Source organism: Phocoena phocoena, chromosome 6 (genome assembly GCF_963924675.1).
Source record: "Phocoena phocoena chromosome 6, mPhoPho1.1, whole genome shotgun sequence".
NCBI classification, from domain to species: domain Eukaryota; kingdom Metazoa; phylum Chordata; class Mammalia; order Artiodactyla; family Phocoenidae; genus Phocoena; species Phocoena phocoena.
This window is the reverse complement of record NC_089224.1, coordinates 76,542,615-76,558,233: the sequence shown is the minus strand read 5'-3', so window position 1 is coordinate 76,558,233 and position 15,619 is coordinate 76,542,615. Positions and strand designations below refer to the sequence as shown.

Genomic DNA, 15,619 nt, shown 5'->3' with positions numbered 1-15,619 from the left:
GACTCCTGACCCATGGCAACTTCTGCTGCAGCTGGTATCTGAGGGGTTCCACATCCACCGGCTTCTGCTGATGGGTGGGCTGTGGATTTCACTGTTACTGTTGCTCTCGTTGCCTTTTGTTTTGCTCTTCATCAGCTCTTCATCTCTAGGGACTGCCTTCCCCCCTTGGGAAAGTTGGTACCACCTCTGAGCCACGTTTGGTACGACGACTAGGAGTTCCTTGGGAGAGTTGCCTGGCAGAGCCCAGGTGGTTAGAGACTCCCCACCTTCTTGTAGCTCACTTTCCGTAGCTACACGAGAGTAAGCTACAAGGAGCAACCTGGCAGCTTACAAATGAAAGGCTGCTGGAGCAACCTTTCATGCCTCGATTTATAAGTGATTAGGTAGCAGTAAATGACTCGGGGCTTTCGGATTCATTTACTGAGTGCCAGCTGTATGCTCGTTGGCGAAGTCATCCCAGACGACTCGGGAATGAGACAGACACATGTAAACGTGGGCTGTAGTTCTCAGCATGATACCGATTTATAGGATGAGCCAGGGTCCTGGGAAAGGACTCACGACACCTGGGGAGTTGAGGCAGGCCGAGGGAGGGGGAAGTGACGTGCGCTTAGGGGGACGCCGTGCTATTCTAGGCAGGAGGGAACAGTTTGTGCATGACGTGACAGCATGCGATATTTTAGGGGACTGGCCCGTTGTTCCATGCGGCTGGGAATTTAGGATACAAGGCGGTCACATGAACTGAGACTCATCGACACTCAATTGTGAAGGGCTAGGTGAGCCGTAGAGCCGGAAGAGCCAGTGAAGGTTTTGACATGATCAGATTCTTTTTGATACCTGTTAATACAGCAACAGATTCCCCCTCAAGAGGGCCAGGTTCACAGGCAGTGAGTGGGGTCTTGGCCGCAGCCTTTATCTCTGGGGTCCGTGGTTCTTCATCACTGTTCGCTGAATCCGGCCACTGCCGTTCCTCTCTACTTCCAGCAAACCAACAACTCTAACGCCTGTTTTCCTTTGCCCACGGAACACAGCATAGTTTTATTAACAGGAGCCAGTCTGCTAGGGAAAGACACTGTGTTTCCCCAGGACGCAGTCCTGTTTCCCAGTTTGTAGCACCCGTGGGGACTCCGAGTGCCTTTACCTCTGCCGTGTGCCCAGTGACTGAAGAGTTTGAATGAGTTTGATTTCATTCCGCTTTTAAATCTGTGAGGTCCAGTGGGCTTTGTTCTGTTCAGTTCTGCCACCACATTTCCGAATCAGACCCTGGTCTGCAGGCGCTTGATTCACACAGCAGGGGGACTCAATTCTCTGAGGCTCTGGGATGTGGGCGGGTGGCCCCTAAGCAGGGCCCCAGGGCCTCCTTCTTTCTGCCCCACACTTTGCCACCATTCTCTCTCCAAACGTCCTCCGCTCCTCTTTGCCCGGTGCTGTCTCCCCACCTCGCCTTTTAGGATTTATGAATTTCCCGGTTTTCCTGGCCTCACCGTCGCCCTGTGCTTTCCTGGCTCCCACCCCACGCCTTCCTCCCTTTCCACATTCCTGGCCCTCACACTGGTCCCCTGTTCGAGATAAGAGCCCTGGCTTCAACATAGCCTCACTTTCCTCTTTTTAAGTCATGGGTGTTTAATATCGATGCTGTCATTTCCCGAAGACCCCTGCAGGTGTCGAGCACGGTTAAGGGTTTTGCACTTTTGCAGCTGTTTTCTCTCTTATTTTCCTTACAACAACCCCTGCGACCCCAACATTTTATTATTATTTCTATCTTGTCGATCAGAAAATGGACACATTACAGGGCTCAGGTAGTTAGTCCCGTTCGGAAAACCACAGTCAGTGAGACCTCGCGCCGGGGGCCCCCGCATCTCAGGTCCCTTTGAATCCAGAGTCTGGGCTCTTAACCTGGCTGTGGACCCAGCCTACTGTGTTCATCGGTCAGGAGCCTCCTCTCCCCTTTTTCTTGAATAAACAAATAAATTCAAGTTTTTAAAATTGAGGTATACATATAGAAAAAAAATGTACACATCGTGTGTATAGCCCAGTGACTTTGCGCCAAGAGCACCTGAAAAACCCCTTCCCGTGCCCCTTCCAGTCTCTAGGGGAACCACCGCCCCAACTTCTTATACCAGAGGCGAATCCTGCCTGGGTTTGAACTTCTGTAAACGCAGTTGTACCAGATGCATCCTTTTGTGGCTGGTCTCTTTCTGAATTCAGGCTTGAGAGATAGTTATAAATGTACACTATCCGTTTATAAATTCGCCCTCCTGGTTGATCTTACTTTCCCTAGTTCCTCAGTCAGTAAAGAGGGTAAGTTTCCTTCTGGGATCTCTTGAACGTTGTCACGATGCGCCATCCATGTGGACTTTCTCAAAGACGTTTGTGTGCTTCCCGGAAGTGCATAACAGATTCCAAGCTGTCTTGTTTGCTCCCCTGGTTTTTCCTTCCTGTGGGTCCCTCTGTGAGCCACACCCGCCCTGTGCCTCACTGGGGTTTGTTCATTCGATTAGGCCCTCCAGCACAGCAGACAGCGCCAGCTTCCTCCTGTATTAACAGCCATATGGGTTTCCCCTGGGACAAACGAATGTTCACAGCTTGTGGCAGCAGTTCGCTGCACTGTGAATCAATTTTAAACTGCTTAAGTATGATGATCACAGACCTCCTGTACAGTTTAAAGAAGAGGACACCTAGGGGAGAGGTGGGTACCTTCCAGAGACAAGCATACAGCCCTCTGTACTTCGTGCATCTATTTTAATCTGGAACATTTAACTCTATAATAAGCAGAGTTCCAGTTGAAGCGAGATAAAATTTCCTTCCCCTAAAAATCAGGAATTGCTAAAAGGATACCTGACGGAAACTGCCCACCTAGAGGTACCCACCTTGATTTATGGCGAACAGAAAAACTAACCTTCGCGTCTGCCATTTTCCTCACAGCACAGAAAGCTTTAAGAGTCAAGTTCTCTCCCCACGTTTACCACCGTTCATTTGTTATTTTCAGACCCAGGTCGTGGTGCCTGATATCTGGGTCACATAATTTAGAATGTGAATAGACTTAAACCCCAGTTCTTGTGGTCTTATCTTCAAGGGCAATAATACGATGCTATTTGATTCCAACTCCAAATATCCTCTAATAAATGGCATAGGTTCAATTAAGTGTAATGTGCATGTATTGAAGTATCATGTGGGCTTGATACATAACTACGGACACTAAAGGATACTGTGAGCTAAAAATAGGAGATATAATAACGAAAAAGAAACAGATGTGGAGAACAAACTAGTGGTTACCAGTGGGGAGAGGGAAGAGAAGAGGGAGAGGGATAAGTAGGGGTAGGGGATTAAGAGTTACAAACGATTATGTATAAAATGATCTGCAAGGATATATTATTGTACAACACAAGGAATATAGCCAATATTTTATAATAACTACGAATGGTATTATTTTATGAGTATATTATATTTTATAATTATAAAATATATTTTATTATAAAATAATAATGAGTATTATTTTATAATAACTATAAACTCACAACCTTTAAAAGTTGTGAACCACTGTATTATATGCCTCTAACTTATATAATGTTGTACATCAAATATACTTCAGTATGAAAAAATAGGAGATTTAGCGGTTTGGTACTAAACCAAACCCTTGACGTAAGGACTTTGACCTGTAGTTGTTTTATATGCATATTTATTTTCTAGGACATTCTTTGTGGTTCCCATTATGTGTACTCAGTCATTCAAATTAAGAGTAATGTTAAGGATTTGGGCCAAATAGCTGTATAAGATTAATTACTGGAACCAGTTTGCCAGGAGATAACGTATCTAAAATTGTGTCCTTTGGTCAGGGAGAAGGGGAAGTTCTTTTAAAAATCTTTTCATATATTTCATATTTTGTTTTGTTTTGTTCTTTAAATTTTATTTATTTATTTATTTTTGGCTGTGTTGGGTCTTCGTTTCTGTGTGTGGGCTTTCTCTAGTTGTGGCGGGCGGGGGCCACTCTTCATCGCGGTGCGCAGGCCTCTCACTGTCGCGGCCTCTCCTGTTGCGGAGCACAAGCTCCAGATGTGCAGGCTCAGTAGTTGTGGCTCACGGGCCTAGTTGCTCTGCGGCATGTGGGATCTTCCCGGACCAGGGCTGGAACCTGTGTCCCCTGCATTGGCAGGCAGACTCTCAACCACTGTGCCACCAGGGAAGCCCGATATTTTGTTTTTATAGAAGGAAAATAACAGCATGTATTTTATTTTCAAGCTAAGGAAGTATGTGGTTTTATATGCAGGCAGGTAGAAACCTGATAACTTCTATCAGTTTTAAGTTTTGTGCATGCTTAGTTATTTTTCAAAATTTGAGTTAGCATTAAAATGAAAATGTAAGTTCTGTATTAATGCCCAAGGTCTTTAGGATCTGTAAAGGGACTGCAAGGTGCCACTGATAAATTCCAGAAAGGGCCCAGACTTATTCCAGAAGGTTATGGGAGGGAGGAAGCCCTACGTACTTCATTTATTGTTTATGTATGCAGACCTATAGAAAAGTTTTAATGTTGAACTTCTAGATCACCGAGTGATGCTTTGGATAAGAAGAAAGTGAAAGCAGTGGTCTTCAAAGTGCCTAGTTCAGATGTGGGTGGGAAATAAAACGTTAGCACTCCTATATCTTCCATCCTCTACAGGGTCTTTTCTTTGTGCGTGCTTTCTAGTATCTGTAGTATATGAGTGCTTGGAGTTTAAATAATTAGATTGTTAGAGAAAAAATATGCTTTAAGATTTTAGTGTAGAAACAGAAGTGTGCACTAGGATTAGGTTTGTTTGTATTTAACAGGGAAGAAAATAATAGCTTAAGTAAAATAGAAGTTTATTTCTCTCTCCCATAAAAGATACTGGCTGTCAGTAGCCCAGGGCAGGTATCACAGCCCCAGTGATACAGCCCCAGGTCTCACAGTGTCACCAGGACCTCTCCATTCTATCTTTCTGTTCTGTCCCCCTCAGCAATTGAGTTCCATCTTCAGAGTCACCTTGTGGCCCAGAAACGCTGCTGGAGCTCCAGTCATCTTGCTCATAGTTCAGGTAGCAAGAAGGAGGAAGAGAAGAAGGAAGGCACTCTCCCCTCCCTCTTTTAAAATTCTTTTTCTTTTTTTAAATTTTTTTTTTTTTTTTTTTCCCCGGTACGCGGACCTCTCACTGTTGTGGCCTCTCCCGTTGCGGAGCACAGGCTCCGGACGCGCAGCCGCTCTGCAGCATGTGGGATCTTCCCAGAACGGGGCACAAACCCGTGTCCCCTGCATCGGCAGGCGGACTCTCAACCACTGCGCCACCAGGGAAGCCCCTTTTTTTAAATTAATAAACTTATTTTTTAGAACAATTTTAGGTTCACATTCAGCAAAATTGAATGGAAAGTACAGGTAGTTTCCATGTCCCTCAGGGTCCCCTTTCTTTCAAGTTATGAACTAAGTGCCGCCCAGCACCTTCTGCCTACATCTCGTCGGTCAGCACATGGGCATACCTGGCTAGAGCAACGCTGGGAAGAATAGTCTTTTAGTTGAAAGCTTTGCTGCCTTTGATAAAACTGGGCTTTGTGGCCAAAGTAGACAGGGAGGTTGTTGAGGAGGAAACTTGAAGTCTTGTCACAAAGCCATTTGATGTAAGAGAATCTCTTTATTATTTTCTGTTAATTATGCAAAAGAGAGTTTAAGTCCAAGCCTTAAACTGGTACGTTTAGAAAGCTGTTTTTGTTTGTTGATGTTGAAATACGTGGTTTACCGTGTGTAATCATTATGAGCTCTCAAGGGCTTCATCTTAAGCATCAAAAATAATCATTTTAAATTATACTAAGGAATCATACAATTATACAGGGTACAAGAAGGAAGTATTTTATGTTAATTTGGAAGCACATGTAATGTTTTTTAACAGGATTTGAAGGAATGCCTTACAGAATGAAGAGCACAGTTTAAAAATCTTAAAAAAGTTTTTAAAAAAAGCATTTAATATATATCTTTTTGAACACACTGGACTTTGGCTGTTATTTATTTCGTTTGTTTCATCAGTAAACACTTCAACTTATACTGATTTCAAAAGGAAGTCGTGGCAAGAATCTTTGCTCTTTCTCATAGAAGCATGCTGCGGTAGGGACTAACTGCTTTATGATAAATGTTTTTTCTGTCTCCTCTCCTGTTCTTCTCCCTTCTCCCTAACCATCCCCTCCCCAAAAGTGCATACTCCTTCCACGTTACTGCGGACGGTCAGATGCAGCCTGTCCCCTTCCCCCCGGACGCCCTCATTGGCCCCGGCATCCCCCGCCACGCTCGCCAGATCAACACCCTGAACCACGGGGAGGTGGTGTGTGCGGTGACCATCAGCAACCCCACGCGACACGTGTACACGGGCGGCAAGGGCTGCGTCAAGGTCTGGGACATCAGCCACCCTGGCAACAAGAGCCCCGTCTCTCAGCTCGACTGTCTGGTGAGTGAGAAGGAGCTGGTGCACAAGGGTAATTTCCTCCTGGAGTCTCAGTAAGGAAATCGCTGTTGGGGCCTGGGTTTTATTCCCATTATGAGGAAATGGAAGCCCATTCTGTTTCCTGTGTTAGCTATTTAGCTCTCCCCACTCTCTCCCCTCAGCGCGAAGGTTTCATTTGTTGCTGTTTCAGTGGTTAAATCCCAGAGTTGATGGATTTCTCTTAAAGCATATTTTAACAGTAGTTTACAGAAGCGGTTCTTGTTTGAATGTGTATTCAGAAGGGGGTTTCCCGTTTAATGGATGGCGTGCAGCTAGGCCTGGACTCTGAGCCCTGCACTCCCCTCGACTTTTAATTTCCCTACAGCCTTTGGATAAATATTGAAGAGTAAACATTTGATAACGTGGCATAAAACCATTCTGAACAGGGTCTGTGTTTTCAGGGAGACCTGGCTGAGTTTTATGACCTTAACTTTACGAACGAGTTACTAGATCGCACTGCAAGAAATCAGGGCAGCCTTCAGCAGAACGGGGGTGGTGGGAATGCTTCCCCGCCTCCCCCCAGCCAATACCGTGTTGCATTTTTCAGGATCATAGAATACATCAGGACATGTTCTCTACACAGTAGCCACAGGATTTACACACCACGTACCATTGGCCTTAAGTGGACTATAGGCCGCCCTGCCCCTGTAGGGTGTCTGCCTGCACTTTGCTTCGGCATATGGTACACTTTACCTGCTGCCCCCCCTGGCAAGTGGCAAGGATTCCTGAGAGGGTGTTTCCAAAACGAAGACTGACTGTGTTTTTGAGACGAAAAGCCTCTTTGGGCTAATTCTTGGGTTTTTTTTTTTTTTGCAATCAAATAACTTAAAAATATATCCATTAATGAAAGTTAAACATAGGGAAACATACTTAAACATCTTACGGGAAAACCCAAACAAGCTTTTTGGCAACCCAATGGTAGGAGAGTTTTGTAACACTCATCATCTTTTTTGAAATTACATTGCTTAAAGTTTCTCTAATCTTTGAACAATAGGCCATGGTTAAAGCATACTAAAGACTCTGACTGTATCTGTTTGGGTCAAAGGATAGCAGTTATTTCTTTGTTGGAGAGGGCGGGGGTCATTTTAGGTCCCACCTCCCTTTTCTAATGTGTTGGTTTTGAGGGAGAGATGCCTTTTTTTTTTTTTTTTTGCCATACGCGGGCCTCTCACTGTTGTGACCTCTCCCGTTGCGGAGCGCAGGCTCCGGACGCGCAGGCTCAGCGGCCATGGCTCACGGGCCCAGCCGCTCCGCGGCATGTGGGATCTTCCCGGACCGGGGCACGAACCTGTGCCCTGCATCGGCAGGCGGACTCTCAACCACTGCGCCACCAGGGAAGCCCAGATGCCTTCTTTTATTCATTTTTTTGGCCTTTGGATTGAGAGGCTTAAATATCACAGCAGCCATGTTACAACTTGAGAAAGCAGCTGTGTTCAAGTCTCAGACAAGGATCCATTTGGCTAATAAAGACACAGTACAAGCCTTAGGCAGAAACTTAAGAGTAATGAAAACCAAAGCATAGGTAGTATGTCTGCAGTTTCCAAATAGTAAATAACGGAGGCTGATGAGGTCAAAGATTTATAAACTAGCTGTGAAAAGTGGTTTCTTTGTAAAGAAGTACATGTACCCTTACCTTACATCCCCTGATCATCTCAGTTCCGTCTACTCAGCAGGAAATTGGGCTTCGGTGGCAGTTATATCTAAGCCTTCACACATGCTGAGCAATCCTGTGAGTTTGCTTTGTTTACGACTTCAGAGGAGCCAGGGGCCATCAGATGCTGATCTTTACTACAGAACGCTTGCTTTGGTAGTGTCCACGAAATACCACTTTTTAAGTCAACAACGGAGACAGCAGTTAGAGAACATGGCATTGTTACCGCTTGGTCATGCATTATAACAGTTGAATTATGTTTATTTCACAGAACAGGGATAACTACATCCGTTCCTGCAAATTGCTCCCTGATGGCTGCACTCTCATAGTGGGAGGGGAAGCCAGTACCCTGTCCATTTGGGACCTGGCGGCTCCCACCCCGCGCATCAAGGCAGAGCTGACGTCCTCGGCCCCCGCCTGCTACGCCTTGGCCATCAGCCCCGACTCCAAGGTCTGCTTCTCATGCTGCAGCGACGGCAACATTGCCGTGTGGGACCTGCACAACCAGACGCTGGTGAGGTGAGCAGGGGTGGTTTCCTGAGTGGGGCTTCCCTGCTTGAGTACCTGGGTCAAAAGGCCCCCTAGGGCTTCCCTGGTGGCGCAGTGGTTGAGAGTCAGCCTGCCGACTCAGGGGACAGTGTTCGTGCCCCGGTCCGGGAAGATCCCACATGCTGCAGAGCGGCTGGACCCGTGAGCCATGGCCTCTGAGCCTGCGCGTCCGGAGCCTGTGCTCCGCAACGGGAGAGGCCACAACGGTGAGAGGCCCGCGTACCGCCCAAAAAAAAAAAGAAAAAAAGGCCCCCTGTTACCCCTGCTTCTCTGCCTGCCCCCAGGCTCAGCCCACATGTGCCAGGCTTGGATCTGGGTGTCAGTACCGTATCACCGCCCTCAGAGGGCTTACGGTCTTGTGGCCACGCTTGGGTGTCACCCAGGCTTTATATTTACCTCCCTAATGTTCCCATTCTTCAGCCACGTACACATGCCAGATTTGTTTAAAAAACATTCCTGACTTTTGCCAAGGGGCAGCATACCATGGATTAGATGGAGGTACAAAAGGTCCTCAATACTAGATGTTTTTGGCTTTGCCTAGAACCTCGTATGTGCGCACAGGAGCCAGCTGATAAAGGATGACAGAAAATCAACAAAAGGACATTAGAAGAGGAGATTCCACGAATTTCACCCACAAAATGGTTTTAGAGTAGCTGTGTTTCTCAATAACTAAACAAGCTCTGTCCAGGGGTCATTTCACCCAGGAAGGAGCCCAGCTGCTTGGAATCTGCCAGCTTTGTGTCCCTCCTCGGCTCTGGCCAGCTCACTCCCTCTGGCTGAGTCGGTGCTCACATCAGGGATGTTAGAGAAAAGTCTTTAGAAAAGGAAGAACTAGTTAAACATCTACGGCGGAACGGGCCTGTGTTTCGCCCTTTCGTGTCACAGTTCATCTTCGCTCAGGAACACTGTTCGTGGTGCCTTTTTAGACTTGGAGGTTACTTAGCAGGGCTCCTCCCGTGCTTCCGGGCCCAGAGCTGGAGGGAAGGGACGGGCTGTGGGGTTGATTTTAGCAGCTCCCTCTTTCTTCAGCCGTTTCTGTAGAAATCCACTAAGTGTCACCAAACCAGGCTCTGTCCCTGTGTGTCGGTGACAGTGTGGTTATTTTTCTTGTCACTCTCCGGGCAGCTCAGAGAGTGAGCAAAGTGAACACACGGAGCCAAGCCAACAGCCCCTTCAAACTTTCAGCCTAGCAAGTGTCGGCTGTTTTTTCTTTTCTTCCTGCTTTTTTCTTTTTTAAACTTAATAAATAGCTCTCCCAAAATATTCATTCGAAGTGCTTTTCAAATATTCATCTCTTTAATCCTTGTCGCTTCTGCACTGCTGTTATCCTGATGTTATCGTGGAGGAGCTGTAATGGGGCCCAGGCACTCTGCCCTCTTGTATGTTCTGGGCCCCTGCTCTGTGCTGGCCCCCAGGGAGTAAGTACCTGTTGGATACGTTGGCCTGCTTCACACATCTCTCTCTCTCTCAGTTTGGACAGGCCACACGTGGCTAGCGGCCACTCTGTGTGACAGGGCAGTACGGAGTCTCCTGAATATCTTTGTATCTGCTGTGACCCAGCACGTTCTGAACAGCCCTAGGATCTGCGTTCTAGGAGCCTGACCTGAAGGTAGCGCTGAGATAAGTGGACGGAGGGATGGAGGGACACCCACCAAGAGCTTAGGTCAGCAGAGAAACACAGTTGTTTTCAAGAAGTCAAAGTATTTCATGAGTTTCAGAGGTAAAAAAAAAATTCAGGGGATGAAATGAAGAGGAGGTCCCTGGGTTTCACGAGCTGTTTGAGGACGGAAAAGCAGCACTTTGGAAATGTGGGGCAGGACTGCTCCAGACCAGCGGGAAAGCCTTGGGCGCAGGCTGGGATGTTTGAGGCAGAGAGTTGGAGTGCATGGGGGAGAGGACCAGGATGGAAGCTCTGAGTAGTTTTCAGGGAAGAGATTTTTGGAGTGATGGTTCACATCTTGTCTCAGAATTCAGGGCAACAGTGGTGCTCTTGTCTTTTCCTCCATGCCGTTTAAATTCCAAGCTCAGCTTTAAAGTTGGGAGCTCTGCGGGAATACTAAGGTAATAGGAAGGAGAGGCGGTGGAAACTTTTCTCCGGGCGTTGAAATTTCCAAGCAGTTCTCTCATGGATTCTGCCTGGTTCGCCATCCTGATCAGACCTCGGAACACTTCTCACCTGTTCCAGTCACTCCTCTGCCAGCTCCCTCTTGGCCTGCAAAACCAGGTCCACGACTCCCATGCCACCAGCCCCGTGGTGGCTTACGTCCACCTCCCCATGGCAAGCCCTGCCTGGGGCCTGGCAGAGCATCGCACTCAGCAAATCCCTGTTGGCTGGTTGTCCTTGGTAGTGGTTCTTTGCTTTTTGTTTGTTTGTTTGTTTGTTGAAGTATAGTTGATGTACAGTGTTGTGCTAGTTTCTGCTGTACAGCAAAGTTACACATTCTTTTTTTTTATATTCTTTTCCATTATGGTTTATCCCAGGAGTTTGGGTAGAGTTCCCTGTGCTAGACAGTAGGACCTTGTTGTTTATCCATTCTAAATGTAATATTTTGCATCTGCTAACCCCAGACTCCCAGTCCATCCCTCCCAGCCCCCCACCCTTGGCAACCACAAGTCTGTTCTTTGGTGGTGGTTTCTAACTGAGGCACGAGGTTCCCCTTTAAGAGAACAACAGCCTTGTGCTCAGATTTGAGGGCAGGACCGTGCCCAGGGGTCAGTCAGCAATCGGCTCTGTCTCGGCCCCACACCTCTGAGTCAGGAGGCCGGCATGCCCCTTTGTCTCCAGGAGTCCAGATTTCCTAACGTGGGGCTCTTTCGAATAGAAGACGCGAGGTTGAGTAAATACATGAGCTCATGCTTTGTTGGCACGAAGGGCACTGCGGTGTTACTCACTCATGAAAATGGGAGTGCTCCTCGGCCCTGGGCTGGTGATGTGGTGATTCAGGCCTGCACAGTTATAGGCCAAGCCTGCTTCTTTCTTTAAGGAATACACTTGGGATTTTGTGTGTTTGTCTTTTTTTCCCCCACTTTCACACTTAAAACACTTTTCCAGACCTAGGAGGAATTTTACCTTCCAGACAGATTTGTAAGAATAGCTGTAGGAGCGTATTTAACTTCTCCTGTGTGGTGACCTAAAACGGCATTCCATTTCTTCAGCACTTGGATCATGAAAAAAGGAAAAGAACGTCTGCAGGTGCCGTTTCCTCTCCTCCTCGGGGGGAAGGTTGGTTTCATCTTGCACATCAGCAGACACCGAGGAGATGACACACGCACAGCGAGTCCAAAACTAACAACACAACAGTGTTTACCTTGAGCTCTGGCAGGAAATCATTATTCAATCTGGTTTGTTTTATCAGGCAATTCCAGGGCCACACAGACGGGGCCAGCTGTATTGACATTTCTAACGATGGCACCAAGCTCTGGACGGGCGGCTTGGACAACACGGTCCGGTCCTGGGACCTGCGCGAAGGGCGGCAGCTGCAGCAGCACGACTTCACCTCCCAGGTGCAGGCTTGTCCCTCCCCGGAACCCACGCGGTGCTGTGTGTGTGGTGCACGCCCTCCCCATACCTCCCCCCTCCCTTCCCCTCCCCCCAAGAGTAGTAGCTAGACAAACAGACCTGGCTTTAATTTGAGATACAAACACACACACACACACACACACACACACACACACACACACAAATTACCCTGAAACACTTAGACTGGTTTTTAAAATGCTGTAGGTTAAGACGTGTTAGTTGTTTTACTTGTATATGAGTTTGTTTCAGGAATTTGTGCCGTGAAGAACATACAGGGTCTGATGTGTTGTCCATCTAATGTGGGGGTGAGAAATGATTTTATTCACATATAAATAGACCTTGAGAAATATGCAAGGATATCACAAGGAGTAGAGAAAAATCATAACAGCTCTGCAAATTGATTCATTTTGCTTAAATCAGGGAGCTTAAAAAATACAGCGGTATCTCAGTTGATGCCCATTTTATTACTCATCCCTTAGACACTGGACTCATGGGTGACTCGATTTATGGAGTTTTGAAATGATATAAAAATGGCAACTTTGTGGATTGTGGAGCTTATTCAGATGTCAAGTGTCTGAATCTAGGCCTGTTTGGGGAAAGATAGTGCATGCCATTTTAAGTGTTTTCTGTTGATGGTGGAATTGTTCTTTTTATCGTGACTTATTTACTTACTTTTTTTTCTTTAATAATTCCAGTCAGAAAAATAGGACAGAAATGGAAAACAACTATACATGCAACTAAATTTCATGTCAAAATTTTGTTGAGTTTCTTATAGTCTTCCCTGTTCCCTTCCAGCCCTGTTCCCATTATGGGTAGGATCCTATTTTTGGTCTGCCCTTTTTTAAAACTTCTTATGGAAAATTTCAAATATATTCAATATATGAGAACAGAGAATGTTCAAGCATATATGAAAGTACAGAGAATTATATGATAAACCACATATGCCCATCACCCAGCTTCAACAGTTACTAACACACGACCAGTCTTGTCTCATCTGTTATCCCTGCCCCCAAACACTGGATTATCTTTAAGTAAATCCCAGACGTTATATCATTTCATCCATAAGTATTTCAGTTAGTATCTGTAAAAGATAAGGAACCCTTTCAAACAACACACAGAATACCATTATTATTAAGAATAATTTCTTGATTTTATCACCCATGACATAAGTGTTGCAGTTGTTTTTATTTTTTTCCAACTGTTTCATAAAGGCCTTTAACAGTTGAGTTATCTGGGTTGGCATGGTTGTCCTGTAGACTTTGCCTTTGCTTATTACCTCCTCCTGTTCTTGCTAGTTTTTCCCCTTTTCTTGTTGTCTGTTCACTTCCTAAGTCTATTGGGCAGAATACTCAGTGAGCCTCTTCTGCTTCTTGTAGATATTCTCCCTTGGTTATTGCCCAACTGGGGAGTGGCTGGCCGTGGGCATGGAGAGCAGCAACGTGGAAGTTCTCCACGTGAACAAACCTGACAAGTACCAGCTGCATCTCCACGAGAGCTGTGTGCTCTCCCTGAAATTTGCTTATTGTGGTGAGTTCAACGGAAAGGAAACCGGGAAATGTTGATGGCCTAAATGGAAAATACTTCTAAAAAATATAGTGGAGATGATATCTGGAAAAAATGTTGTTCTCTGAGCAGCTGGATGCAGTAATTCTGTTGTCTTAAAATGTCCCTCAGAGCATAGGGATGTCTGTTTTCGTCCATTTCCCTGAGTTGGGAAAAGTCAGCAGGTGATAGAATTGCCTAATACAAAGTTTTGACACATGTTTGTTTTCAGCAGGGAGTGTCAGGGGTGTGGGTGGAGGCAACCCCTCTGAGAGGGGTTGGTGGGAGTTTATAGAAAAATGAGGCAGGAGCAGAGGAAGTTGCTATGAACTGACCGGGATGAGCAGCCCATGGGCAGAGAAGGGAACACTTGGCTGCACCCAGACCGTTACACTCTGCAGTGAGGATAATGAGGGAAGAAGTTCATGGGGGGTCAAATATTTACTCACGAGATGGACGGATGGATGGACGGATGGATGGACGGACGGACAGATGGATGGATGAATAGCTATCACATATTGACCATCCTATGTGCCATATGTGCTGTCTGCCGTTTAACTTAGATTCGTCATTTAATCCTTCCTAGTCCCATTTTATCATAAAGAAACTAACAGAAGACAACTTCATTGACTGACTATTCGAGGACCCACTGCATGCTCGGTGTGAAGCTACCTGTCATGTATCCAGTGGCTAACGGGACTGACATGGTTCCTGCCACCGCTTTGATTAAACCCAAGATCACAGATGGTTCACAGTGGAGCCCAGATTTAAAACCTGCTGTGTCTATTCATGTCATGGCCCAACCCCTTGGACATGATAGTTCATGATTAAAAATGCTCTGAGTTTGATTAAGCCCAAGTAGCTAATAGTATAGCAGGAATTCTAATCTAGTTAAGCCACAACCACATGTTCCTTTGCTAATTCTAGGTAAATGGTTTGTGAGTACTGGAAAAGACAACCTCCTCAATGCTTGGCGGACACCCTACGGAGCTAGCATATTCCAGGTAAGTCCGTGCTCCTTACATAGAATGACAGACAGTTGGACCACAGCATTGCTGATGACGCCAGAAGTGAAGGTGCCTTGTTGGGAGCAGGGCCCTGAGCATCTCTGTTCCACATTAAACACATGTCCGTTGTTTTCTCTTCCAGTCCAAAGAGTCCTCATCCGTGCTCAGCTGTGACATCTCTGTGGATGATAAGTACATAGTCACTGGCTCAGGGGACAAGAAAGCTACAGTCTATGAAGTCATCTACTGAAAACATTATGTGGTTTAACGTTTATAGTTGAATTGGGCCAAAATGTTTTGAATTTGTAGAAATAGAAAAGTTGTAACTTTAAAAACACAAAAACCTGTTTCCAAACCTTGACACAAAACTACTTTGCGTCTACAAAGAGGAGGCAGTGAGCACATCAACAGAAGGTCACCTACCTACCTAGACCAAATGGAGCACCGAGGCAAAGTGGACAGAGGGGTGAGGGTTGTGGGCTTGAGGAATGGAGCCCGCTGACCCGGGAAGAGTCCATCCTTTTCTTTCTGTGAGATCTGCCGAGATTACCTTTCTGTTCCTTGCCGTTCCCCTCCTGTCTGTCCGTGGTAGAGCAGTGGTGTCTCCAATGAACTTGTTTCCTCGTTTTGCATCTTGTGAAATGTTTTTTTGTATTTTTGTTGAAGGTTAAACATTTGTATAAATTGTAAATATATTTGGTTTATTACAGTAAAGGCTTTAGTACCAATAAGTGGTTTTCCTTCTCCTCCTTCATTGTTTTTATCAACGCTTTGGGATCGTTGGTGCGGGTTCTATAAGCAAAGTTCAAACATTTGTAGAGGAAGTTTTAAAGTGCACTTCTTATTTTATAAATATATTTTGTCACGGACTCCC

General features: G+C 46.0%; 1 protein-coding gene across 16 annotated transcripts in view; it reads left to right on the top strand.

Moving 5' to 3' along the window:
- Positions 1-14,995, top strand: part of LOC136124322 (transducin-like enhancer protein 1) — an 88,294-nt gene extending 73,299 nt beyond the window's left edge. For all 16 annotated transcript variants that reach the window (XM_065878937.1, XM_065878936.1, XM_065878942.1 and 13 more), the window contains 6 exons: positions 6,191-6,440; positions 8,399-8,646; positions 12,033-12,180; positions 13,573-13,723; positions 14,666-14,742; positions 14,888-14,995. In XM_065878937.1, the coding sequence (XP_065735009.1) occupies positions 6,191-6,440; positions 8,399-8,646; positions 12,033-12,180; positions 13,573-13,723; positions 14,666-14,742; positions 14,888-14,995 (982 nt within the window). The remainder of the gene's footprint in view (positions 1-6,190; positions 6,441-8,398; positions 8,647-12,032; positions 12,181-13,572; positions 13,724-14,665; positions 14,743-14,887) is intronic.
- The last annotated feature ends 624 nt before the right edge of the window (positions 14,996-15,619 follow it).